The following is a 25,630-nucleotide window of genomic DNA, read 5'->3' on the forward strand; positions in this document are numbered from 1 at the left end:
TAGTAGGAGGTCGACGATGCCTTTCCCTTCCAGAGGATCTACTATTCTGACCTCAGCTGGGGTTGTATCTCCTTTCTTCAGATGCCAATGCTGGCCCATAATCCTCATTCAAGAGTTAGCATGTCCCCAGTTTTAGAGGAGTAGTCAGGCAAGCATCCTGTATACTGACACTCTCCGGTTTCACTACAATGATATTAATGTATTTTGGCAAGCACCTTTGATCAAACACATAACACATATGTAATGGAATATGGTGAAAATAAAATGTGTTGATAAACCATAGCTACCAGTTTGTAGATAACTGGGATTTTGTAGCAAATCTGATTTTGATGTCATCTTGTGGAAAAAAAAAAAAAAAAACTTTAATATTCCGTTGCCCTGTGGGCTTTAGAATCACAAGATGGCTTTGAGTGTAGCTCAGTGCTAAGAGCAGGCTCACAGGGTATGTGCAAGGACCCTCCCATCTAAGCTAAGAGCAGGCTCAAGGACCCTCCCACTTGATCTGCAGAAATGTGAACATTAAAGTAGAAATAAAAAGAATAACATAGAGGACAGGAATATGGTGGTATATGCTTGCAAGTCCAGAGCTCTGGAAACTGAGATCAAAGGATCATGGTTTAAAGATAGCCTGGGCTTCGAAGCAATAAAAAAAAAAAAAAAAAAAAAAAAAATCCAAAACCAAAAAACAACCAACCAACCAAACAAACAAACAAACAAACAAACAAAAAACAAAAATAAAAAAACAAGCAGCCAAAAATATTTACAGAGATGATTTTGGGCCTGTAGGGAGTAGGGAGTGATCTCTGTCAGGCTAGAGATGGAAAAGAGGAAGGAAGGAAGGAAGGAAGGAAGGAAGGAAAGAAAGAAAGAAAGAAAGAAAGAAAGAAAGAAAGAAAGAAATGAAACAAGACCATTTTTCATTTCCCTTTTTCTGGAGCAACAAATTGTGAGGCTGCACATCAGAGGGCCTCTGTCTCTCCCTTTTGAGGAGATCCTGTTTCATTGTTGCGAGACCAAGGTGTCAAAAGTAGCTTTTCCTGAGAGGATGGAGTTAGAGCTCCAACTATGGTTCCATAGGATCCAACACTTGCCTGAATGCACCTGAGGCCCCAGGTTCTGTCCCCAACACCAGAGAAAAGAAAACAAACACAAAGAAGAAATGAAGGTCCTGACCAGTGGGTCTCAGCTTCCTTAATGCTGCAATCCTGTATACAGTTCCTTCTGTTGTGGTGACTCCCCCAACCATAAAGTTATTTTTCTTGTTACTTCATAACTATATTTTTCTACTGTTATGAATCATAATATGAACATCTGTTTCCCGATGGTCTTAGGTGACCCCGGTGAAAGGATCACTCCTGGTTGAGAACTGCTGACCTAGAACCTCTGGCTCCACAGCAGCTGGCAGTGCTGAATTCAAGCTCCTCACACTACCAAGTCACATGTGTGGCTAAAACGACTTCTCTGGGAAGACATACATAACGCCTTCCTGCCTCCCTCAGGTGCCAACAAGCCAAGTCAGCATGCCACCAAAGTTCAGACTGGGTGTCAATGAGTTTATTGGGTTTAGTAAGATAGCATAGGTGATGAGTTACTTACAGGAATGTGTGTGTTTTCCACCTCCAAAAGGCCACGCTGGAAAGTCTTTACCTAGCAGGTTTTCCGATAGCCATAGATGGAGTCTGTCCATCCTTCCCCTGTCACCTTACTACTCTAGCCCCTCAGAGGCCACCTGCAATTAGGGCAGAATTGCATATAACAGGTAGTATAGAGAGCCTGGATGCTCAGGTGAGGACCCTGGGACCCTCCCCCACCTTTCTTTCCATGAGGGGAGGTCAACAGACAAGGACCCCAGCAGGGATGGGTGCCTTTTTGCATGCGGGCACAACTGGATTCCCAAGGATCTCAGTTGTCTGGCTTGAAGGAGTCCTACACAATACTATGATATGTCTGAGGAAAAAAAAAAAAGCCAAACAAACTCATAAAAGAAATATGTGAGGTTTCAGCAACACCAAATCTGTGGCACACAAACTCTTGTATGTGGGTGTTAATGAGGTACTCTTGGGTACTCAATGAGGTAAATCATAATGTACAAGGTAACTTCCCCACTTTCACACTCTAGTGTGAAACTGAGCTGGCCCTGAAGCTAGGATTGTACCAGAGCTGTGGGATGTTCACGGGCTTGAGTGTAAGTAGCTATGGGAGTCTGGGGTCAAGGCAGCCTAGAGAGGCTGGGTAACATGGTACTTTAGTATTTCCAGTGACACAGAAAAAATTCCCTTCAATTGTCTTCCCTTTTGTTTTGTGAATTCTTTGTTCAGGGTTACATTTTGGATTATACCCTCGTTGGTGAAGTCAGCAATCCCAGGTAAAGCTTCTTTGACTTGTGTATCTGTAATTACTTTAAGTGCTTTGGGTCTCCTATTGTGTCAGCTGGGCTGGGAAGCTTGGCAGGACTCATACTCTGGAGACGTAGAACTGAGCAGTCTGATGTGTGTGGTTTGGGAAGTGCAGCAGATGCCAGGGCTTAGCAAGCTCTCATCTTGCTCAAGACTAATTCCATGGATTTTCATTCTTATGGGCATCACGCTCCTGTGTCTGTGGGTTTGGATCCTGTTCCAAACTCAGTTGACACAGCCACTTTCCCTCAGTCCTTTAAAACCAGAGTAACAGCTGACACTTGCAGGTACCTGTCTTCTAAGGAAGGTGGGGCAGCATACTACTTCCCCATCATCCTTCAGTGTTGGTGGCCACAACTATCAACTAAGCCCCTCTCTGAGACAAATGTTCTTCGCTGAAGAGAGCCAACTTGCTTAAGGTCATGCTTGCATTACCAAGGGCAGCCATATCTAATGGCTGGCTGATGTTGGGTTAAAAAGGGCTCATTCCTTTATCCAACTTGGACCAGCCCAGTCCCAGAGCTCTCTGAAACATCTGGCCACGATGGCACTGAAGTTCGGTTTCTCTCTGCCTATTTCAGCTTGCTGTGTGCCAGGAATCTACCTGCAAGGCTCCAGCTTTCTGGGTCAGCAGAGCTCTGGCTGTGTTTGCAGAGGGTAGACTTTTCCTTCTCGACCTTTTTGCCAGTGATGGTTGTAGGGGAGTTGTATGATTCCACGACAGCCAGAGACATGGGAAGAAACGATAATAAAGTGTAGATAGGTTTCCTACGTTATAGAAAAGGTCGGGAAGGAGGACACCCCTGTTCTGCTGGGTGTTAGCTCTGAAGGACACACCTGGGGTAGCCATAGAAAGCAAGCAGCATGAGCAGAGAACAAAGCTAAGAGTACTGCAAAGAAGCTGAACTGGTGCCACAGAATGCCAGCCTGGGGCCTGCCCTACCGATGCGCTTCAGTCCTGCGGGGCAAAACCCCTTAGACAGCACAAATACTGAAAGATGGAGTTGCCTCTACAGTTTGTAAATGGTGTTCTAGCTCCAGCCTTGGTTTCTGGCCCTTTGAAAGTCTGCCAGGACCTTTCTCTTGTCTATCCTGAGGACCTAAACTCTCTGGGTTTTGAAAACCAGCCACAAGTCTTTTGTAATTTAGCTAAAATTACACTTCCCCTTTTTTTTTTTTCTATAAAATTATGGTATGGAGTCTAGAGATCCAAACTTGCACAATAAAACGTTCCGTTCGTACTGGGCTAGCTGGGGGGGGGGGGGGGGGGCTGACTCTGAAAACCCATTTTCTAGGATGAACTTAGGCAAGAAAGGGAGGCAACAGTGGTAAAGGCTTTCTGCACCTAGAGGAACAGGGGCTCAAGTTTGAATGCTTAGCTCGGATAGAATAGAACTCATGCCCTCCTACCCATAGCTGATTATGACATTTTAGTCTGTGGCTGCCTGGATTTGGCACTAAATTGACTAAACCAATAGGTGGGATCAGTGGGTGAGAGTCATCCCCCCCCCCCCCCCACTAAACACTACTTTTTTTCATTCTTTTCCTATTCCAAAGGATAGTTTACAAACAATAAACTGTGTTGTCGTGCATACAGTTAACTACTTGAAAGGCCTGTTGTTTTTAATGGGAAAAGAAAAAGCATGACTAGGAAGTCTGTGTAAATGTGGCAACTGTTGTCTTGCGCAGTGGAGAGAATGTTGCCCACGGCTTCTTTCCAGTTAATTCTGTTAATTCTGAGGCAACTAGTGTTCCAGTTTCTACCAACATAGAGGGACTGTACCTGCTGTTGAACTTAATATGTAATTCTTGTGTTTGGCTTCTTTCACTGTGTCGTTCTGTGTGACTTGAACATATGCATAATCCTACTTCCTCTAAGACTGTCTGAGGGTGCGCTGCTCTCTCCTCCCTGACTACTGTCATGTTTGGGGGATCTCTGTCCTGTCCCCCTATGATGGTTTGCTGTGAGACAAACTTGTCATGTGAGTTTCAAGAGTCATGGGATCCTGATGACTGCTATGCAGTCCCTCTTAGGGCTAGCCTATTTGTTTTCTCACCCCCATGATGCTGGAATAAGGGCAGAATGACATCTCCCCCTGTGGGTCCAGGGCAGATATTGAGACTGCCTCCCATTTGACTTGAACATACCATCTGTATTTTACCCTGTGAGGATGGTCCACGGCTGAGGCAAAGGAGAGAAAGGCTCACTATGCCCCAGTGAGGTCAAGTCGTAAATGACATCATCTCTCCTTCCTAGGAACTCTTTGAGATAGGTTACCACTACCCTAGAAACACACTCAACTCACCAAAGTGAAATCTGAATCTGGAATCACAACTTTGTACCAGTAGCAGTCAGGACCCGGGCCTCTGCATCTGAGTCGGTTCATACATATGGTAGTTAGACCTTAATCCACAAATGGATTGTTCTGCTGCTATGTAGGACTTGCAGCCAAATGAACTTTCTCCACAAGGGCCAACTAGAGTTGCCGAACAGTTGCTATTTTTCCTAAAGCGTTTTCTTTCCTCTTAGCCAGGCAGCTTTGGCCTTGGGTAAAGGTTAGCAGATCTTTGCTCTCCCCCTCGGAAATGGATGTTTTGTAACAGTTGTGTTTACAATTGAAATGGTTTCTAGACCCTGGGAGCTTTGCAAGAGATGATGCCAGAATCAGGCATTAAACTCTCTAATAGGCTTGTGCTCTGATAATCATATTAACAGTGCTGCCTCAGGCTCCACACTGCAATTTCAGACCTCTCCCCTTGAACATAATGTTTCAGCTGGATGATAATTATGAATATGATTTTGCACTGCTTCTTACTGGATGTTCTATTTTCCAAAATACAATGTTCTTAATAGCCAGTTAGTCACGCCCCTTCAAATGGCTGACCTTGTGCACCAAGGTCACATTATTGTGTACAGGCTAGACTTTACAGATCTGGGGATTTTGAGTTGTTATACCACCAGAACTGTGCACTATGGAGTCCCCTGGGGATCATGGCATTTGTTTTCAGCATCTGCACCTGGTGATGAGGCTATTTTCCTCTGCTGCAAATCATCCTGGGAGCAAATCATCTGCTTTAGAACTGGGTGATTCTAGCCTGTCTACCATCCAAGATAACATCTGTGGTACTAAGGTTTATGTGAAAAGTCACTACTTTAGAGCCTTCTTTTCCTCACTTGCCAGTTTCAAAAGACTCAAAATGAATTTCTCAGAATTCCACTGTCAAGATTCTACAGGTTCAATCAAATAGTTACTACTTCACCCAATACAAGTGTGTTTACAGTGCCCCACTCCCGAGACTGAGTAACAGCCTATGGAGACACTGCTATCCTAGAACAGTATTTCTGAACCTTCTTGATGCCATACCCTTTAACACAGTTCTTCATGATCTGATGACCCCTCCAAGCATAAAATTATTGTTATTGCTACTTCATAACTGTAATTTTGTTACCATTATGAATTTAATGTAAAGATCTGTGTTTTCTGATGGTCTTAGTGACCCTAAGACCCTGTGAAAAGGTTGTTCAACCCCCAAGAGAACTGCTGATCTAGAACCACCTAAATTCACAGCATATGTGGGTTTGGGGATTTTTGCTATCTATGCCAGCTTTGTGTGTCTCTTAGCCATGCTATCCCTTCAGGTGAAAGAGGGGTGAGGTATAAGTACCAACCAGGCCACAGAACTAAGAGGTATGCTACTGCCAAGGGAGGTCTTCATTACACAAAGGATCACATGGCCTGCGTCCGACACAACCAAGGAAGGAGAAGGCAGCTCTGAGCTGGTAGGTTTGTGGGGGATCCTGGCCTGAGGCAAGGGCAGTCAAGAGGAAAGGAGGTACATGCAGCCCAGGGGTTGGTTCTGTAGGTATGCTGTAGGCTAGTTAGAGGTACTGAGGCAAGGGCAGTCAAGAGGAAAGGAGGTACATGCAGCCCAGGGCTTGGTTCTGTAGGTATGGTGTAGGCTAGACAGAGGTACTGAGGCAAAATGCAGAGCTCAAAAACTAGGGAGAGACATCCGGACCTACTTGCTCAGGAGTTTCCGGTTTGTACAGGCAAAATTACTAACTGGGCACTAGGGTGGCCAGGAACTGTGTGCAAAATCATCTTTGGTTTCCTCACCAAAATGTGACGCAAGAGCGGCTCAGTGTACAATGTGTCAATTTACTCTGTGGGCCAAGCTGTAAGTCCCCAGAGGGGCCAGGGATCTACAAAGTAGCAATAGGCTGAAGAAATAGGGACTAAAGAATGAAACTTAGGACCTAAGGCCTTTTCCCAGACCCATGTAGTGTGGTCACACAGATGGAACAGGCCTATCTAGAAGCGTTCTCTTTAGGCCTTAGCAACCTGAGCGCCTTCTGCACTATCCACTCCAGGAAGCCTCCCAGGCTCCCCCAACCCTGGCTAATTGCTCCTTTTCTGCTCGCAGAGCTCCTATTGTAAGCACCTAACAATTTAGCACTTAATCGAGCCCAGCTGCGCATTCCTCTCTAATTGTTTTGGATGTGTTTGTCTGTCTCTGAAGCAAAATTATAACCTCCTCTGGGGCAGAGACTCAGTCCTTTAAAGGCTCTGAGAGAGCTGTGGGTGGAGGCACATTGGGGGTTATGAAGAAGGAAACTCCTCACATTTATACAAAGTTTCAAAATTGGAAAGTGCTTACTTGTAAGCTGTCTATTCCTTGCAATCAGAGACAGGTGAATTTTAACAGCCCCATTTCATAGACAGTGAAACTAAGACCAAGAAAGGTGACAGATGCTGTAGGATAACCTTAGTATTTGAGGTTCTGTGCTATCCAGGGCCCACAGAGGCTTATTTGGAGGAGGAGGCTCACAGATGTCTTGCCCTGATGGAAATCCTGGAAAGGAAAAGAAAGTGAATGGCAACATGGTCCTGTTTGCAGAGATTCAAAAAGAAACAACTGAGGCAGAACCCACTGTGCCTCTTGTTTTTTCCACCTTCATTTCTCCAAAGATGGTTTATGGCTCCAGCACGTTGAGTCGTGAAGTGCTCTGCTCCCCCTGTGCCCCACTTACGGCTAAGTAGCAGAGCTCGCATCCTTCCACACCAGCCCTGGGAAACTGCAGACTTCGGCAAGCAAAGTGAATGAAAGGCCGTCTCACCCAAGTGCCAGTCTGTGCCTGAGACTGTGCACCCATCCCCAACAGCAGCTGCCACTCACAGTCAAATACCTATTTTGCTTCCCCCTACAGAGCTGGGAGATGACACTGCCGGCTCTCACCCACTTTCTCCAAGGGCTGGACGAACCTTCTACCTGATCTCATCACTATCCTCTGCCTCCTGCACATACATACTCCCTTGAGAAGATGGACACCCAGCCATATTCCCTTCCCTTTCTGGTGCTACCCATCTTCTTTTTTCTTTTTTTTGGTTTTTGTTTTCCGAGACAAGGTTCCTCTGTATAGCCCAGGCTGTCTTGGAACTCACTCTGTAGACCAGGCTGGCCTCAAACTCAGAAATCCGCCTGCCTCTGCCTCCCAGGTGCTGGATGTAAAGGCGTGCGCCACCACCTCCAGACTCTACCCATCTTCTGATCTCCAGGGCAATATACTCTTAGAAATCTAGCTCCTGGCTCAGTGTCTTCACAATGCGTTCCTGATTCCGGCTCACATCCTAGATTACTTCAGTCACATCAGTGGCCCAACCATTAACCTCCACACTTAGTAGCTCAGCCTTGGTGTTAACATTCACTCCTAGGCATTCACCTCTACCCTACTCCATCACTTTCTGGTTTACTGTGGCCCTAAAGTTCACCTTCGCACACCCAGATCTCAGACCTGACCTCTTTCCTTGAGTGACTTGATGTCTTGTCCTTTTTCTCTGATCACCTGGCCCTGTGGAGCAGGTTCTTCTTTGCTCTTCTGCTCTAACAATTGCCTCAGTTGAGCCTGCATGAGGAGAGTGGGTGCTGAGCTGCTGGAGAACCACAGCCACTAACCTCAAATGGAATGTCAAGCTGACCTGCTTATCCTGCTTTGTTATTTGTTCAAACCTTCTGTGGTAACTTGAGTGAAACTTTTCCCCACTCTTCAAAAATCTTCATCAGTCCTGGCCTCAACTCTAGCCTCCTGTGTCAGCAGGCTCTACACCAAGCCTCTTCTTGCTATAATCGAAGGAGGCTCTGTCATGTGAACTCAGCCTCTCCTCTGTAGCCGCCCGAGGCCACAAGTCAACTGGGTTCACCTGAAAGGGGGGCTGGGAATTGAAGGGGGAAGGAGGGCGAGAAGAGATGAGGCCAAGACAAAGTTCTCTGATCAAGGCCCCAAGCTTTAATGTTCAGCTCTCAATTTAAAGGGGAAGACCCAACCCACAACCCCTCCTGCTTTCAGATGGGTGGGATAATCCATAGTCCGTTCCAGGTCACGTTGGAGATGTCTCAAGGCAAGCCCAGGGGCAGTTCTGCTTCTGTGTTCGGGGCAGCCAAGGTGGGTAACTCCACCTAGATCCTGTTACTTGACCTTGTTGCGGTAAACAAGGTCTCTTCAGGCTTGCTCATGGTGGGGGGAAGGGTACACTCCTCCACCGTGGGTATAGGACCTCTGCTATCCATTGTCTTTGCCTTGCTGTACCTTCCTCTTCTCTATGGGCTCCTTAACATCTGCATTTACAAACTGCCAAGTTATTTTATCCAATAAATAAGGACAAACATATAGCTCACAACCCATGGCTGATTCAGAGAACATTCTTCTCTGGCAACTGTTTTTTTAGATTTAATGTAGCAGTGTTTTTGCTTGAATGTATGTCTGTGTACCACATGTGTGCCTGGTATCGTGGAGGTCAGAAGAGGGTGTTGGATGCCTTGGAACTGGAGTTAGGGATAACTGAACTACCATGTGATTGCTGGGAATTGACCCTGGGTCCTCTACAAGAGCAACAAGTGCTCTTAACAGTTGAGCCATCTCTCCAGGCCTCTGGCTATTTCTTTTTACTTTTCACAGTTAAAATGAGTTGCCTAGACTTAGTGACTTTCTATTATATATATTTCTATCATATATATGTTACCTATCACATTTCTATCATTCATATATATATGATATATATGATATATATATACACAATATATGTGTATATGATATATATATATATATATATATATATATATATATATATATATGATAGCTCTTACTCTTATTTGTGTGGGATTTTTCTTCAATTTTTAATCAATTTTTCTTCAATTTATATCATTTCTCTCCTTCTCATTCATACTTTTTCCATCTCTCATTTACTCCTTAGGCTTTTTTTTTTTTTGTTCTTCCAGTCATGACCTACAAAAGTCCCAACATCATCAAAGCCACTAAAGCAAGCACATCACACATGGGTCTCTGCCATTTTAAGAGCTGTTGCCTCCTGCTTCCCCACTGTGTCTGCTGGATTTGCTGACTGACTTTTCTCCCTGCCTGGTCTTCCTGTCCCTCAGTGAGATAGCTCACCCTGCCCATGCCCCTCTTGATTTATCTACCCCTAAGTTCCCTTCGATTATCTTATGGATTTCATTGCCACAGGGACACCCGCTACTCTAGCACACAAGTGCTCAACAGGATATCTCACAGGAACCTCACACTGTCCTGGCCAAGCTGGAATCTCAGCAGGGTTCCCAGTGCAGAAATGGCCATCTACCTGGTTGAGGCTGCACCACTTAGGAGTTTTCCAGAATTCCTCACCATCTGAGCAATTGCCTAAGTCTTTGTGGTTGGTGTTCATTCTCTAATGCTGACTAGACCAACACCCTCCAGGCTGCCCCCCTTCATATGGCAGAGAATGACAATGCAAATTTTAGAATATAATTTTTACTTCAAATGTCTTATTGAATAAAATCCAAACTCTGCTTATTTCTATAACTTCCCCCTTATAGCCTGAAGCAGCTAGAAACTTCATGTCCTGTTTGTTTTGTTTTGGTCAACCTGACACAAACTAGACTTATTTGGGAGGAGGAAACTCAACTGAGAAATGCCTTCATCAGATTGTACACAGGTCTGTAGGTTTGTCTTTTACATCTGATGTGAGAGGGCCCAGCATACCCCAAGTGGCATAAGAAAGCAGGCTAAGCCTGTAAACAGGGTTCCTCCATTGTCTCTGTGTCAGCTCCTGCCTCAGTTTCCCTTGATAAACTGTAAGCCAAATCAACCCTCTCTTCTTCAGCTGCTTTTGGTCATGGTGTTTTACCATAGCAATAGAAACACTAAGCACTTTTCTTGGTCTCCCTCAAAATGGTCCTTCCTTCTTACAGTTCTTTTGGTCTATATCATAATTGTAGTGAAATAGTTTTAATTATTAAGCACTTCTTTGGTCCTCTGCTCCTAGGTTGGACAGCACATTTGTTGAATGTATTATCTCTGCCTATTGATGATGAACCCCTCCCTCATAAAGAAAGAGTAAGCCCGACAGCTAAGTGGGTGTGGAATCCAACATTTGAGTTATTTTCCCAAAGTCACAGTGGAAGCTGGATGGCACAGTTCAGGTTGCACTCAACGGCACCATGGAGAAAATGCTTTTTTTCCTCTTTTTTCTTTTTTCTTTTTTTTTAACTACAGGGCCTCAGCTTTTGGCAGCTGAGAAGACTCAAGCTTTGTTTCCTTGTTGCTTGCCAGCTGACTTTACTCAAAACTTCTTGCCCAGCAATCCTTGAAAGCATGTCTGTGGCTACGGAGAGCCATTTAAGAGGAAATACAGTAACAAACTGCCGGTCAAGAATCCAACTTTGTCTCCTCACAACATTTAAATATCAATTCGGCAGTCTGCAGTTAATCAAATACACAGACCTAACTTTTCATTTGCTTCTTTTATTGGCTTTCCAAATTATAAATATAATCGTGGGGGGGAAATCCCTCAGAGTCAAGAAAAGTATACAATGTCTCTTCCTTTCTTGCCCAGAGTGACAGTGGTTAACAGTTTATATGAATAGATAAAAATCTATTGTTTTTTTTTTGTTTTGAGAACGTTGTGACAAACATAAATCTAAACATTTCCAGAGCCACAGACTCAGAATTCCTTCTTCTGGATGACCGTACACGCGTGGCTCTGCGCATCCAAAACAACTCGCACTTACTTCTGCGGCTGCGAGTAAGCACTTCGTAATCGTGGTCGAGCTGGCTGAAATTCAATCCGTAGCGCTCGAAAGTCAATGGCATTCCTTTGGCTAACTTCATCTGACAGCCTTTTGCAAAAAGGCAAACAGGTGTGGAGTGTTAACTTCTCAGTGTGATTATCTCCAGAGGGTCAATCGAAGGCCTCAGCGATAAAGATGGATGGGAAAGGGAGCTTCTAAGCGCGCCCGGGGGTATGGGGACCCGGCTCTAGGTTCGGTGTTGAGGGCGTGCCGACTAGGCCGGCCCACCCAGCTCTACTAACTAGAGCAACTTCTCCATCCGGTCTCGCCGGCTTTTCCCAGGGCCTCACCTTGGCATGTAGCGCTCTGGGGAGCCTGCAGAGGCGCTGGGTTGGGTGAGGGGGGAGCGTCCCGGGTCCCGCGTGATCCGCGCTTGGGTGTGGTTGGTGCCCATTCCAGCGGCTTCACCGGGATTCAGATGTCTTGCTAAGCCCAACTCCTGAAGTCGCGGTGCAGACTCCGCACCCAGCGCCGCCCGCATCTTGCATTCTTGGCTTCCTGAGACGCGAGTGGAACCACGTGGAAACCTCATCATGTCTTTGATGGCTTCACAACCTGAAGGTCTGAAGAAGCCAAACAGGCACCACCCTCAGGCCTTGAGCATCTAGGTGGCTGCTGGTACTATGTACGCGGAGAGTAAAGGTCAGGTGCACTTGGGTTTCCCTCTTGTCACCTCCCCTGGTGGATCTCTCTCACCAGCCACAGGGAGCCATCTAGGCTTAGCCACACGGCAGCGCTGGCTGGAAAATTCTCACCAAGCGCCACGCCCTGGTAGCTGAAGAGTTTAGACTAGACCCTGGATGTCAGCAGGATTTGGGACTCAAGTGTCTGCTGTTTTTCTGGGGGAGGCTACTTCCTGGGGTGTGTGGGGGGGGGCTGTAGTCTTTGGAGACCGCGCGCTCCAGGGTAGCCTTGGGTTTTCTCGGTGCAACGAGGGGCGGAAAGCTAGGGAAGGGCCCGGGGCGCAATCCCAGCGGGACCTGGGCGCCAACTGGCGGGAGGGTTCGAGTTCGGCCTTTCCCAAACTTGGGCCACGGGGCGGGAGCGCGGCCGTCCCGGCGGTGACGCGCGCGGTGGCGCGGCGTGTGATTGGAGAGTCGGACGGGGGCGGGACCGAAGGGACGCGGCAGGCGGCGGCGGTGCCGGGAGCCGGGGCCGGGAGTGAGGCGCAGCTGCCGCCGCGGCAACAAGTGCTGGAGCCGAGGCGAGCCTGAGCCGCCCAGACCCCGCCGGGCCGCCCGTCCGCGCACTGCGCATGGAGCGAGAGCGGCGGCGGTCGCGGGGCTGAGCCGCAACCGCGGCTGGGACGTGGATGAGGCCGTGGTCTCCCGCCCCGCCCCGCCGAGCTGGAGGTGTCCCTAGACAAGGTACGGCCGGGTGGGTGGGCACCGGCCCTGCGTCCCCGCCCCGCCGCGCCAGTTCCGGCCGGTGTGGGCGCCCCGCGCTCCCGCCGCTCCTCTGTGGCTCCTGCGGTGTCTGCGCATCCGTTCCATCGGGTTCCCTTCACCGCCCTCAGTCTCACTTCCCTGGCCTCCGCACATCATTTCCCTGGCCTTCTCACCTCCCGGATCCCCTCACCAGTCTCCGTTCCTCCTGCTCGGCTTGCTCACCTCCCGGTCTTTCTCCCCTCCTTCACAGCCTCCTCACCTTCTCCCCGGTCTCCGGGCCTCCACCTTCCTCCCCACCTTCTCACCTGATCGGCCTCCGCTCTTCCTGCACCCACAGGGAGAGGGCAGCGACACCCTGAGCAGCGCTGCACCCCGCGCATGAAGTGCGGGCCTGGGCGGCGGGGGAGCGCCCCGCCCGCGCACTGCGCCGGTCTCGGGTGCCGCAGGGGCAGATCAGGTGTTTGTGAGCCGCTGGCTGCCGTTTTGCACCCCCATCCGCTGACGCTGTTCTCTCGGGTTCCCAAAGACTGGTTTTTATGAAACTTCGGGAGAACCTTTTGCGTTGACCTCTAAAAAAAAATATTCCACGCCGCCTGCGTTGAATGATTAACCAGACTCAGGACAGCCTGGGGAGCTCGCCCTGCTACTGGCAGGTGGGCGCACCTGCGGGGCGGGGACCCTTCTAGGGACGTAACACCTAGCACCTGTTTAAATGCACTCGCCTAGGGTCCTCTGAGCTCCTGGGTCTTAGGTGGAAGGGAAGCTCAGTGGAGACTCTTCTCTAGTGACATCGTGCGTGCGAGGTCATCTCGGAAAGTAATGCACACATTTTATAACCTGGGTTGGTCCCAGACTCGCTCCTGCCCCAAATACAGGGTGGCTGGCATTTGCTCCCCTGCCTGCAGTGGTCGTCCCAGCACTCCCAACTTGACTGCTTCCAATGATTAAACCTGTTCTTCTGCCCCACCCCCACCCCTTTGCAAGCCGTAGCTTTTCCAGGTTTCGAAACCAGTGGGTGAAAATGGGCTTCATGTTATTACAGATTCTTCCATGGTATTTATTTGTGCCTCGGAAAGTGATGGGATGATTAATGAGAAGGCCACGGTGGAACTAGGAGGGCGGGCCCGGGGCCCAGCCCAAGCGCACTTCGGTGGGGTTCAGACCGCGCACCCTGACAGGGGACCCGCTCAGGGGCAGGTCGGTCACTTTCCACATGTTCTCGTTTAACTTCTCTTTCTTTTGAATAGAGACTATGAAAGCCGATGGAACCGGGGAGTTTTTATGCCGGTCCTAGAACTCTTTATACTTGGTTAGGTTTTAAGACCAAAGAAGTGTGCGGGAGCCCTGTAGAACTGGCCCGAGTAATTCAGCCCTTTGCAGTGCATACGTATGTGTTTATCAGCAGATCTGCCTGGAACTCCTTTCTCAGCGTGGAATATTGCTTTCCCTCCCAGGACTCAGCCTGCCATTCTTAATTTAGTGTTTTTGTGTAGATGGCAAATATAAAGAAATGCCTGATTCTCTGCTAAACTTAAGAGGGAATTCACTAGTCTTGATTCTGCCACATGCTGTTAAATGACAAGTTGGTTTTTCGGGCTTGTTCCCCTATTTAGTTTCGGGAATGGGATACTTGAACAGTAAAATTCTTTTTAAGAACAAATAAGATGCTTAAGCGCTTATAGACATCAAAATGAAGTTCCTGCTGGCCTCAGCTTACCCTTGCCAAGAACCAGTGGTCTGGCAGAACCGTTCAGATTTGTCAGATTTGTCCAGCCTGAAATTACCCAAGCTTGACAGATGGAGATAGCAGATTTTTAAGACCTAAGGGAGAGATAGTCTTTGAGAAAAACATAATTTGCTTATGAATTGCTTTCCCCCAAACCCATTGCTTTCGAAGGCCTGAGCATAGAGACGGTTAATGGTTTTGAAGATATACTTGTTTAAAAAAAAAAAAATCATTCAAAGCCGGACACGGTTCACACACCTTGCTTTAATCGCAGTACTCAGAGGCAGAGGCTGATGGATCGCTGAGTTCAAAAGGCCAGCCTGGGCTACAAAGAGAAACCTTGTTTCGAAAAACCAAAAAATAATTTGAAAAATATTTAGATTTCCCTTGTTCTAAAGTAGTACGGTTATGCTAAAAAGGAAAAGGGGAAACCGATAATTTACTGTTGACTTTGTCCTATACTGTTTGTTCAAATGTATGCACATGTTTTTGAAGGGTTATATTAGGACACAAGATCCAAACATTATTGCCCAACCTTAAAATGATGTTGGTTGGTCTAAAAGCTAATATTTGGCAATACAACCTATTATAACATGTAAATAGTGGCACGTCAATTACCAACACTAAAATTATCATAGAGCTCTTTTGGTCTTCTGTAATTGCTTTGGGGTCAAAATTCATTGTGATCAGTTGTCTGACATTTTCTAGTGATTACTGATTAAAGTGTGATCTGAATGAGGGTCATTTCTTTTGAAAGCAATAGATATTTCCTAACGACTGAAGTCATCTGTAAAGGAGATACGCACATAGCCCCAGCCCACCCCCACCTTGCCTTCCCTAGATGTAGCTCTGGCTGTCTTTTTTACCTTTCTGGACAAGAGTGAGCACTTGATGAATATATTCAAATGGTAGGATGAATGTATTCCTCTCTGGAGAGGCAATTACTGTTTGGATAAGAGGTGTGTGCATGTGTGAGGTGAGGCTTTTTGAGAATTGATGTAATGATTTCATCATTACCCACTGCTGGAGAAGTCTGCCAGTCTGAACAGCGCCTGAGTGGGAAGCATGAGGCACTTAATGTTTGCAGAGGATTTGTTCCTGGTGCAGCTACTACTGGGAAACGTTATTCCTACTAAGTTTTCTATTCCTTTCCCTGTATGCTGCGCCCCCCCCCCCCCCTTCTGTGAGGGTTTTGTTGTTGTTGTTTTTACTTTTTTTTTTTTTTTTCACTTTTGCTGCCTGCTTTGTTTGCTTGGCATGGATTAATTACTGTAACAAAATCCAAACTCTTTGAGAGCCAGTGTTGTATCTGATTAAAGTATAATGCACATTTCAACATTTATGCACTGTTAGGTGTCCACATTTCCTTATGTAAATGTAAGAAAAAGTTATCTTAAATTATTTTCTGTTTCTCTCTAGACATTCTCTTTTTTTGTTTGTTTGTTTTTCAAGACAGGGTTTCTCTGTATAGTCTTTGGCTGTCCTGGAACTCCACTCGGTAGAACAGGCTGGCCTCGAACTCAGAAATCCGCCTGCCTCTGCCTCCCAAGTGCTGGGATTAAAGGCGTGCGCCACCACCGCCTGGCTAGACATTCTCTCCAGCAGGATTTAATCTTTTTTTTCCCCCTATTGGGTAGGGAAATTCCCAGTAGTCAAGAAATTGATACTTGCCACTTTTCATTGTTACATTTTAAACTAGGTTTGCCTTCACTCTGGTGTGATTACAATGTATATTGCTTACTAGACATTCTTTTCTTTCCCCTTAAGAAACAAACTTATTAATCATAGTAATCAGTTCTAAGACTATATAGCAAGGCCCCTGAGCTGTGTTAAGGTAAGGTAGTTAGGAGCATACACTTGGAGTCTGTTAGCTGAGGTTTTCCTTTCAGTTAATGAGGCATAGTGTGAAGTTTTATGTTTGTGTTAAGCATAGAGACCTGAGCTGCTTCGCTAGGCTTCTGTGCCCACCCTGAAGGGCGATGTCACTGGAGACTGTTGAGGCCCACACTCTGCCTCAACACTTTTCCTCAACACTTTTGGGGCTAAGTGCTCTGGTCAAGAGAGAGTGTGGCTCTTGGGGCAAGAGACGCAAAGAATGGAGACAAGACCGGGTGTGATTCAGTCTCTTCTATTTTCTCATGTCTCTCCTATTGAAGGGAATTCTGAGGTATTTATATACACAAGCAGGAGAACACAGGTGAAAACACTTTACCACGTGCACCATACAGCTGAGGTCACTAAACAGCAAAACAAGCTATGTGGGATAAACAATATACTTATCAGAGTGTGCTTCAGCTGTTATAGGCTTTTGACAACCAAGTCTTTCATCAGGGTATATGGTTCCAGATGGCTGCAAAGTTGATCTAGCCGCTTTCTACTAAAGTCGGCTCCCAACAGGAGACCTTACTTGCAGCACCATAGATTGGTTTTACCTATCCTCCAGTTAATCTGAATCAGCCATAGCATATGTAGTGTTTATAACCTGTGATATTTGAAAACTGGTTTTGCCCCTAGCTGTGTGACGGTGGGTAAGTTGCTTGGCCTCCCTAAACCTCAGTTTTCTCAAGGTGAGACGCAATGAAAATTAAAGTGAATGATACAGCTAAGGTACCTGGCTTCTGAGATCCTCAGTGAGTTTGGGGGTGCCTGTCATCAAGCCTGATATGGACCTCATGAGAGTGGTGGAAGGAGAGAAGCAACTCCCACAAGTTGTCTTTTGACCTTTGCTTTTGTCCCATGGCTTATGCTCACATGCATGTACTCATACATGCAAATTTAATAAAACACCAGTACCTGAGATGGTGATAGCTAAAGGAATTGTATTTTCAGTTTAAATAAACTACGTCATTATAAAAGCTAATAAGTCTTGTTTTGAGACAGTTTCAAACACCCTCTCCACCCTGGCTGTCCTGGAACTCAGTATGTGAATAAGGCGGATCCTCAAACTCAGACCCACCTGCCTCTGCCTCCCAAGTCCTGGTACTAAAGTGCATGCCCCTCCATGCCTACCTAATATAGGTCTCGCTCTGTGGCATTTAGTTGAAATAAGACATGTCCTTAAAGTTGATGACCTCTTATTTTTCCTTGATTTATCTCTGTGGATCCACATCTGGATGTCTCACCCAGAGCTGTCTGGGCACCTGGCTGGTATGAGCTAGCTTGTAAAGGGTGAAGTGACAGAGTCCTGACTAAGCACTCAAGCACTCAGACAGCCTTTACCACTTCATGTTTTGTGAGTGAATTATTCCAAAAGTGAGAGCACTTTGCAGTTGCTTTAATTGCATGCTTCACTCTGGCCGGTTAAACCATCCTCGGGTGTTAATGGACACGTTTCATTCTTTAAGTGCAACTTGGATGATTGATACTTCCCTCTTTTGCTTTCTTTGTTTTTGCTTTTCTTCTAAAAGGATCTTTTGACCTACATTTACTTAGAAACAATATTCAAGATAATGTTAAAGGAAATTGCCTTTGGTTGCATGGCAAATTAAGGATAACCTTCTGTCACCAACTTCATTTGTATCCTTCTAGGGGTTCACCTCTGCATTTTTCAGCACTTCTGGAATGACCAGGAAAAGCATGTTGTTGCTGAATTAGGTGCCATTGACACTTGTAGATCTGCTTTAGAGGGTGCCTGGCAGATAAGAGCAAGTCTTTGAAAGCCTAGGCTTGAGACTCTGTCCACACAGAAGCTGGCACATTGTTTGAGAGGTGATGGCTGCCTGTGGCAGTTGTGTTTGCAGGTAGATTGCTATGGTCTGGGTCCCCTTTGTGCCGTTGGATCTGGAGTGTTTTCACACAGTGTTACAACATATGTTGGGAGCAGACAAGAAAGGCTTCCTGAGGAAGTGGCATTGAAACTTCACCTCACAATGATGAATGAAAAACACTTTAAGAGCCAAGAAAGCAGCTGGAGGGTTGAGGATACAACAAGAGGCTGAAGCAGGCAAGCACCAACCTCAGCTTTGGAGAACAGGGGAGGTGAACGACTTTAGTGACCATGGAGATGGTCTGGAGGTAGTGGTGGGCCACTGAATGATTGTGCAGTTGTTGAAGAAAATTAGCTTGAGGCAGAGAAGAGGGGCTCTCGGAGACTGGTACAGTTTGTGATCTGCAGACTGCCTGCTTCCTGTTATTCTGTATATGTGGTCTCACAAGCTGGAGGGGTCCTTTAAAAATTGAAATACCTGGAGGTTACTTCTGTGCTGACTCCTCCTGTTTCTGTTGAAATATATTGGCAGTTTTGGGGTCTCCTAGAATACCTACCTTTGTTCCTCTCTGCCTCCCATTACCATCCTGTTCTTTGGCTCTTGTGCCTACCACTCCCCTTAGGAGTGCTTGCTGGTCCTGCCTTGCTCTCCCTGGCCATCAGCATTAGCTTCCTCACCAGCCTCTGTTTTAGGTCTGTTGGTATTTGTCTGATTACCTCATTGATTTTAGAAGGGAAAAATTGAGGGCCCCAGGAGTGGTCCAGGGTTAAAGTATACATTTCATTTGACAGAGTGTAGTGGTGGGGAAAAAAACAAAACAAAACAAAAAAACAACCCGACTCGGTGAGGGGGTGGCATTTGGAAACATAAAGGAAGATGTTGGAGAAGGGTAAACTCCAGGCAGGTCTGATTGGGTAGAGGTTGGGGTGGTGTCTAAGAAGGACCCAGGGACCAGAGTGTCTGCTAAGGGAAAGCCCAACAGCAGACTTGGCCCAGCTCTATCTAAGGGACTGCCATTTGTCCCCATTTTGAGGACTCTGGCTAGGATCCAAAGCTGCCAAAGTCAGGAGAAAGAGGAGGTGGGAGTGAGAGGTGTGGGAGGGGGTGGAGGGGCGGAGGGGCGGGTACTGAGATCATGGCAAGCTGTGTTGGGCCTGTGAGTGAGTAGAATACCAGAACTATGACAGTCTAGCTGGGAAGTGGGTTGGTTGGGAAGGTCAACATAGGGCTAGGAGCACTGGCAAGGAGAGCATGTCTGTGACTGCCAGAGAGGGCAGAAAGTGAGACCGCTGTTTGACCCAGACCCAGATGGGGCAGTGTCTGCTGTTACTGGAGTGGGACTCTAGGGCAGTGTCTCTGCGGTTACTAGCATGACCAACCAGGCCAGTAGAGATTTTATTGAAGGTGGTTTTTGACTCTGGGGCTGATGACAAGCATCTTGGTAACTATGGCAACTGGTTAAGGGCAGTGTTTCCTGCCCCTCTGTGGGGAAAAAGCCAACAAAATAAAATCTTAGGGCTGGCTGGTGAGCACAACTTTAATCTCAGCACTGGGAAGCAGAGGCAGAAGGATCTCTGAGTTTTAGTCCAGCCTGGTCTACTGAGACTTTGTCTTCAGGCTCCCTGGGGACACACACACACACACACACACACACACACACACACACACACACACACGGGTCATGTGAGTGCTCCAAGTCTGTTTTATGAAAGTTCTAGCAAGATTCTGTGACCCATGATCTCCACACTTAGAGTTCATGTTCAGGGTTTTAAGAAATTGCTCTTTGAAATGAATTACCACTGTGTGTGTGTGTCTGTCTCTCCGTCCATCCCCGACTTTCGAGTGCCTCTGTCCTTAAATGAACCCTTTATGTCTGGCCTTAGATTGTCAAGGGAAGCCCAGTGACATTTAAAAATCAAATTATTTGAATTACTTGTCTAACACAAAAAAAGATCAAAGTGAGTTTATAAACAGATGCTGCCCTCTTAATCTTGGAGCTCTGTAGTGGAGAATTCAACCAAAGATGAGAAATATTTAGAAAAAAACAAAACAATAGAAAATGATGCAATAAAAGTGACACAAGTTAAAAGATACACTATGACTCTAGCCCTGCACTGTGTTAGTGCACCAGGCTCTGTAGGACAAGCTGGGTGCCAAGCCATCTTTCAGAGGCATCTTTCTGAGGCTTTGATAGTCACCAGTTGTATCTTGTTTGCTTTGTTTGTTTAAATGAGAGGCACCCATTTTACTATTCTTTGCCACATAAGGAATTACCTCTCTTCAAATGAACTTAAAATATCTCTTATTTTTAACTAAAAATATACTCCTATTTTTAACTGAATGTTTTCTTTTGAGTTTTTGTTCTCAAGGTTCTTTTGGGTCTTCTATTAAAAAGAAAAAAAAAAAAACTCTGTAATGGAAATTTTCAATTTCCTCAGGCAATCCTGTTCTCACCCCACCCTGCCCATATCCTGTCTGCAGCAGGCTCTAAGCAGAGGGGAGAGGGAAGTGCTCGGATAGGGTGAGGCAGATAAACCCCTTCTGCCCTAGAGGGTGGATTGCTGCAGCCCTGGTTCCTATAGTAGTAGTACATGCTGGGATTTAGTACTGAGGTGATGGGAATTACTTATTCAAAGAGGCTGGGTTTCCAGTCAGTTCCTCGGTGGGTGTGCCCATATATTGAATGAACACTAATTTTTTTTGGCAAGTAGCTAGAGAAAGATACATTACTGTTTCATCTCTTTAAATATGTATCTATTAGTAGTCTTGGTTGGATGACTGAATGATTTCTCCACCTCACGTTTAACAGGACATTTGGACGAAAGGCCAAAATGTCCTTATTTTGAAGATAAATGTGTTTTAAATCCATGTGCAAATATTTAAAAATTGTAGCCAAGACAGTCTACAGATACCTCTCAGTAAGTTGAAGTCTAAGCAACATCCAGGAAGGTAGAGAGGAATTGGAGAGGAGGCCTGAGGGGAAGGGTGGCTTGTTTGTGTCACCCCAGGGCCACATGTGCTAGGAATACTCTTCTGGGAGGAGGATGGATGGTCCCTTACCATAGAGCAGAGGCGTCTGCATGCATGGGAAGAATGCTGCCTGGCTTCTACTGGTGGAGTGCGAAGGGAACATCCATCTTCTAGGGCTCCTGAGGTATGCAGTGTACAGGCTGCCTCTCTGGGCTCAGAGCCAGTCCCAGCTTTCCTGGAGCCATTCTGTTTGGGAAACAGGCCTGGGACGAAATGTACATTCAGGGACTAGATCTTCTCTTTCAGAGGGATGGACTCCTCTATGTGGGGTGCTAAGAACCAGGAGGTGATTGTACTGTACCCACAGAGAAGAGCGGGGAAGAGCAGGGACTGAGCCTGGTCCTTCGGGGATGGGGGTTGAACTAAGAAGCAAGAGACCATCAAAGACATTGAGAGTAGCACTCCTGGATGGGTGGGGGCTCAAGTCCCTGAGAGTGCTTGATGGGAATGGGTGTCTCCCCCCCTACCCCCCCATGCTGCTGCTCCATACTGCTCTGTATAAGGGCAGAGGGCAGAGAATGTTTGGGGTTCTAGTTCTCACTGCCTCCTGCTTCTCTCAGAAGTCAGAACCTCAGCCAAGTTTCTGGCCTTAGGAGCCAGTTCCTCCCTAAAGTGAGGAAGGAGACTTAGTAACTATTTTCCCGGCTTATAAATTCTGTGGGTCCTTGGTTATACCTATAGCTGGGAGAGGAGCACAGTGAGGACTTAAGAGTGCGATTTATTATTTACAGTTTTTTTACTTAAAGAAAACCTAGGCTAAAATTTACACACCAAGCGATGAGTTCCGTTAATCTTTGTTTCGCCTTGCTAAGAATAGAGCCCAAGTTCTGGGTGTGCTAGGCAAGGGCTCTGATGCTGTGCTGGACCGCCAGTCTCTGCTGTGGTTTCCATGCCTAGGGTTTTGCTTGACCCATGTCTGACTTGGATCTATTGTGTGGTGAAGAACTGTTCTTCCAGTTTCTACTCCTAATGGGACCATAGGCATGTGCGAACACACCCAGTTTGTGTGGTGCTAAGGATCAGATCCAGGGCTTCTGGCAGTCTAAGCAGTCTGGCAGATCTAGCTAAGCCACATCCCCAGTTCTCGAGCCTGTCTGTAGAAGAGTCAGGTAGCTGTCCTCTAAGAGACTGTAATACAGTAAGTCTAGGAGTCCTGAAGGCTCAGGCTGTGGTCTCTTATTTCCCTTGGTGTCTTCTTCACAGTAACCAAGGATGTGTTCTCTTTTGGGAAAATGTGTTACTTGGAAGCCTTTGTCCTAACAGCAGAGAAGCTGAAACTTCCCAAAGCAATTTATTAGGTTACTTAAAATAAACACAATGTTTGAGATGCTCTCAAACTATATTTCACAGAGCATAGGCATTGCCAAATGCAGTTGGTTAGAATTAAGAAAGACAGAGTTTGCCCATAAAGTACGTGCTGAGAATAGCTTAGGTTCGTGTTGTTTGTGTGTTTGTTTTAAGGCAGTCTTGTTGGGTAACCCAGATGTCTTCATACATACTTGTGATTCTCCTGACTCCCCAAGTGATGAAATTACAGGACTGTGAAACCAGGCCTAGCTTTACATAGGTGATTTAAAATTTTTATTTTTGCATTTTTTATTTAATGTGTGTGTGTGTGTGTGTGTGTGTGTGCATGCCACATATATGTGTGCCGGTTGAGGCCAGAAGACCTGGGTCTGGAGTTACATACAGGTTAGGTAAGCCTCTTAGGAGTGGTTGTGAACTGAACTTGGGTTCTTAGAAGAACAGCTAGTGTTCTTAACCACTGAGCCATCTCTCTATCCGTAACTGAAAATTGTTAGATTTACTTTTATTTCAGTGTGTGTGTGTGTGTGTGTGTATGTATGTACATGTACATTTGCCCCTAGTGGTTAGACGAGGACATCTGAGCCCTTGGGGCACCCAGTGATCATGATCATTCTAATAGTTACTGAAAGTTTGTCCCCTAACTGCTTTTACTGGCTTTTATAGTGTATGAGTCTATAGAAATGGGTACCCAGCCCCCAGCCCACCTCTATGCCAAGATTACCAAGCCAAGATCAGTGGCCTGCTTATTTCTAGAAGCAATTACACACTTTATATAATGGGATTCTGTTTCTAGTCCAGTACTGTAATCTCTGCTTGTGCACTTTTATTAATTTTTAATTGCCTTCTTCCTCTCTTTCCCCATCCCTTGGGTCTGCGTTTGTTTATAGACCTATTTAATTGTGACTGTTTCCTGAGAGATATTTTCAGGTATCACTGTCTTGAGGATGGTACTGGGTAATGTCCTAGTAATAGCAAGTGAGGTATTAAGGAGAAAAGTCTTTTGACAAAACTCACTGTAAAAGGACTAGAGGGGGAATCGTGGCGTATGTATGAAACTATCCACGAATGATTGTCTCAAGCAGTATTAGAGACTTGATCAGAAAGAGTAAGCTTCCCTTAAAGTGGTGAGTGGCTGGCTGCACCTGCTCGCTACCTCAGCACACTTGGGAGGTGTAAGTCATGAGGACCAGGATCTCAAGGTCATTGCCCCTGTGTAGTAATTCAAACCCACCTGGTTGAAGACGAAGTCTGAAAAGCCACAGAAAAGTTTTCCTTTTATGTCCCATGGTTTCCTACCCTGGAGCCTGATATGCTTTGTTGATATGTCTCCTCAGCTTTGTTGTCTGTGGAGTGGCAGACTGATTAGAGATAAGAGTTCTGTTGTTCTGTCAGACATGTTGTTAGAGTGATAAGTCAGATAAATGTGCAGGAGATGCCAAAGAAAAAAAGTAATCAAGCCATCTCAAAGTGCACTGGTGAGGGGAACGAGAGGTTCAACTCCATGGATATTTTGGGTTTACTTTGTTAGTGAACTAGAATTAATAGACTGTGGAAAAAGACTTTGTCATCAATGATAACTCTCCCTGCAGGTTGACAGTGACATGTGAGGCCCTTGCCTCTGGGGACTTGGGTCTTACTCTGTAAATGTGGTGATCTATGAGGAAAACTATATGGTTGCCTGGACTAGAAATCTGTTTCTTTCTGCAGTTGGGCTGCAGTCCTATAGGAATGCGTGCGTGTGTTGTTGGGCAAACAGTTGAGTGCAGTTGTACCTGGTGCTGCTTCTGATTGCCTTTTCTGTCTTACACGGGTTGGTCCCAGGTCAGGAGAGCCTGGGTTGTGGTTCTGGTTTCCTTCTGTCAGGCTCTGCTGGTGGAGGGAGCTGAGGGCTAAAAGTTCCAACAGGTTTGCATGAACATGTTTGTGGCAGGGCTAGTTTCAGCCTTTGCCAATCTTTCATTCTGCAGTGAGAATAAGTAACTAATCAAGGGTAAACTCATGAGTCCTAAAACACCTCCAGGGGATTCCAACCATGGCCGAATGATGCCTGTTACCAGACCAGCGTTGTTTCAGTGCAGAGACTGGTATCTTGTTGACCATTTGCTATATGTTATTTCTTTCTCAATTTGATTTTTTTTGTTGTTGTTGTTTTATAAAAGTCTCAGTCCTTGGTTTTTTTTTGAGAATTGTTTATGCCCCTTCAAGTATCAACAAATGCTGTGATTTAAAGACTCCTCTTCATTAGAGGTATTTTTGTCTTCTTTGATGTTGATGGTGGTAGACCACACAGGAGCACAGACTCTGAGTCGAGTTCAAAGGTCAAAGCTCAACCCTACTGGGATTAGCTCTCCACAGACTAATTGCTTCACACTGGGGAGCTGGTTGTGAAAGGTGACGTGAGAATGTCTGGACAGAATACTGGGCAAAGGACAGAGTAGGAAACTCAGAAAAGAAGCCCACGAGAAGATGGTAAATGAGAAAACCAAGACATGTTCTTTCCTGGTGGAGTGAAGGACAGTGTCCAAGGTCAGTGGATGACTTTGTATTCCTAGGTATACAGTGGCAGAGGTCAGTCTGACCTCCCTCTGGTGGGTGAGGTCATAGTACCGTGCTAAATGACTTCGAACGTGTGTGTCCTCTTTGCCATTTTCCTGAAATATTCAGGTGGTGGGGAAAGTTAGGTGGCACACTGTCAGGTTTTCAGTTAGAGGGGCGACAGAAGGGGAAACAAAACAGTCCTGTGTAGTCACATATGTGCAGAGCCTGGCAGAGGCAAACCACCTGTGCTTTCAGAAGAAATGCCTCAGTGAACCTCAAAGCCAACTGCATTTTTTTTTTTAAATAAAGAAATGATTGTCTTTATCTGTTTATTTTATATACACTTTCAGCTAATGTTACAGGAGAAAATGTTAGAAACCAAGTGTCTCTGCCTTACTGCGGTAAGAGCTAGGC

The 25,630-nt window shown here is 46.1% G+C and overlaps 2 protein-coding genes and 1 long non-coding RNA gene across 7 annotated transcripts in view; 1 reads left to right on the plus strand and 2 right to left on the minus strand.

Moving 5' to 3' along the window:
* Positions 1-13,530, minus strand: part of LOC143443034 (uncharacterized) — a 25,715-nt gene extending 12,185 nt beyond the window's left edge. The window contains exons 1-2 of one of the 2 annotated variants that reach the window (XR_013111721.1): positions 13,213-13,530; positions 7,163-7,250 (exon numbers count right to left, since the gene is read on the minus strand). This is a non-coding gene — a long non-coding RNA (uncharacterized LOC143443034). The remainder of the gene's footprint in view (positions 1-7,162; positions 7,251-13,212) is intronic. The other variant, XR_013111720.1, reaches the window with a different exon arrangement.
* LOC143443033 (uncharacterized) lies at positions 8,644-12,054 on the minus strand. Its single transcript, XM_076938033.1, has 2 exons — positions 11,810-12,054; positions 8,644-11,567 (listed from the first exon to the last, which is right to left on the minus strand). Exons 1-2 carry the CDS (start codon positions 12,052-12,054, stop codon positions 11,456-11,458), a joined length of 357 nt encoding a protein of 118 aa, XP_076794148.1. The 3' UTR covers positions 8,644-11,455.
* B3gnt2 (UDP-GlcNAc:betaGal beta-1,3-N-acetylglucosaminyltransferase 2) overlaps positions 12,020-25,630 on the plus strand; it is a 24,766-nt gene continuing 11,155 nt past the window's right edge. The window contains exons 1-2 of one of the 4 annotated variants that reach the window (XM_076938031.1): positions 12,501-12,886; positions 13,950-14,104. The gene's annotated coding sequence lies outside the window, so the exon portion shown is untranslated. Of the gene's footprint in view, positions 12,162-12,500; positions 12,887-13,949; positions 14,105-25,078; positions 25,205-25,630 lie in introns of those variants that run through there. The other 3 variants (XM_034509245.2, XM_034509243.2, XM_076938032.1) reach the window with 3 other exon arrangements.

This window comes from Arvicanthis niloticus, chromosome 7 (assembly GCF_011762505.2).
Source record: "Arvicanthis niloticus isolate mArvNil1 chromosome 7, mArvNil1.pat.X, whole genome shotgun sequence".
NCBI classification, from domain to species: Eukaryota; Metazoa; Chordata; class Mammalia; order Rodentia; family Muridae; genus Arvicanthis; species Arvicanthis niloticus.

Coding starts and splice junctions, on each gene's coding strand:
- LOC143443033 (XM_076938033.1), bottom strand. CDS start 12,054: ATGATGAGGTTTCCACGTGGTTCCACTCGCGTCTCAGGAAGCCAAGAA. Junction 11,568..11,809: donor CCAGAGCGCTACATGCCAAG/GTGAGGCCCTGG, acceptor TTTTTGCAAAAG/GCTGTCAGATGAAGTTAGCC.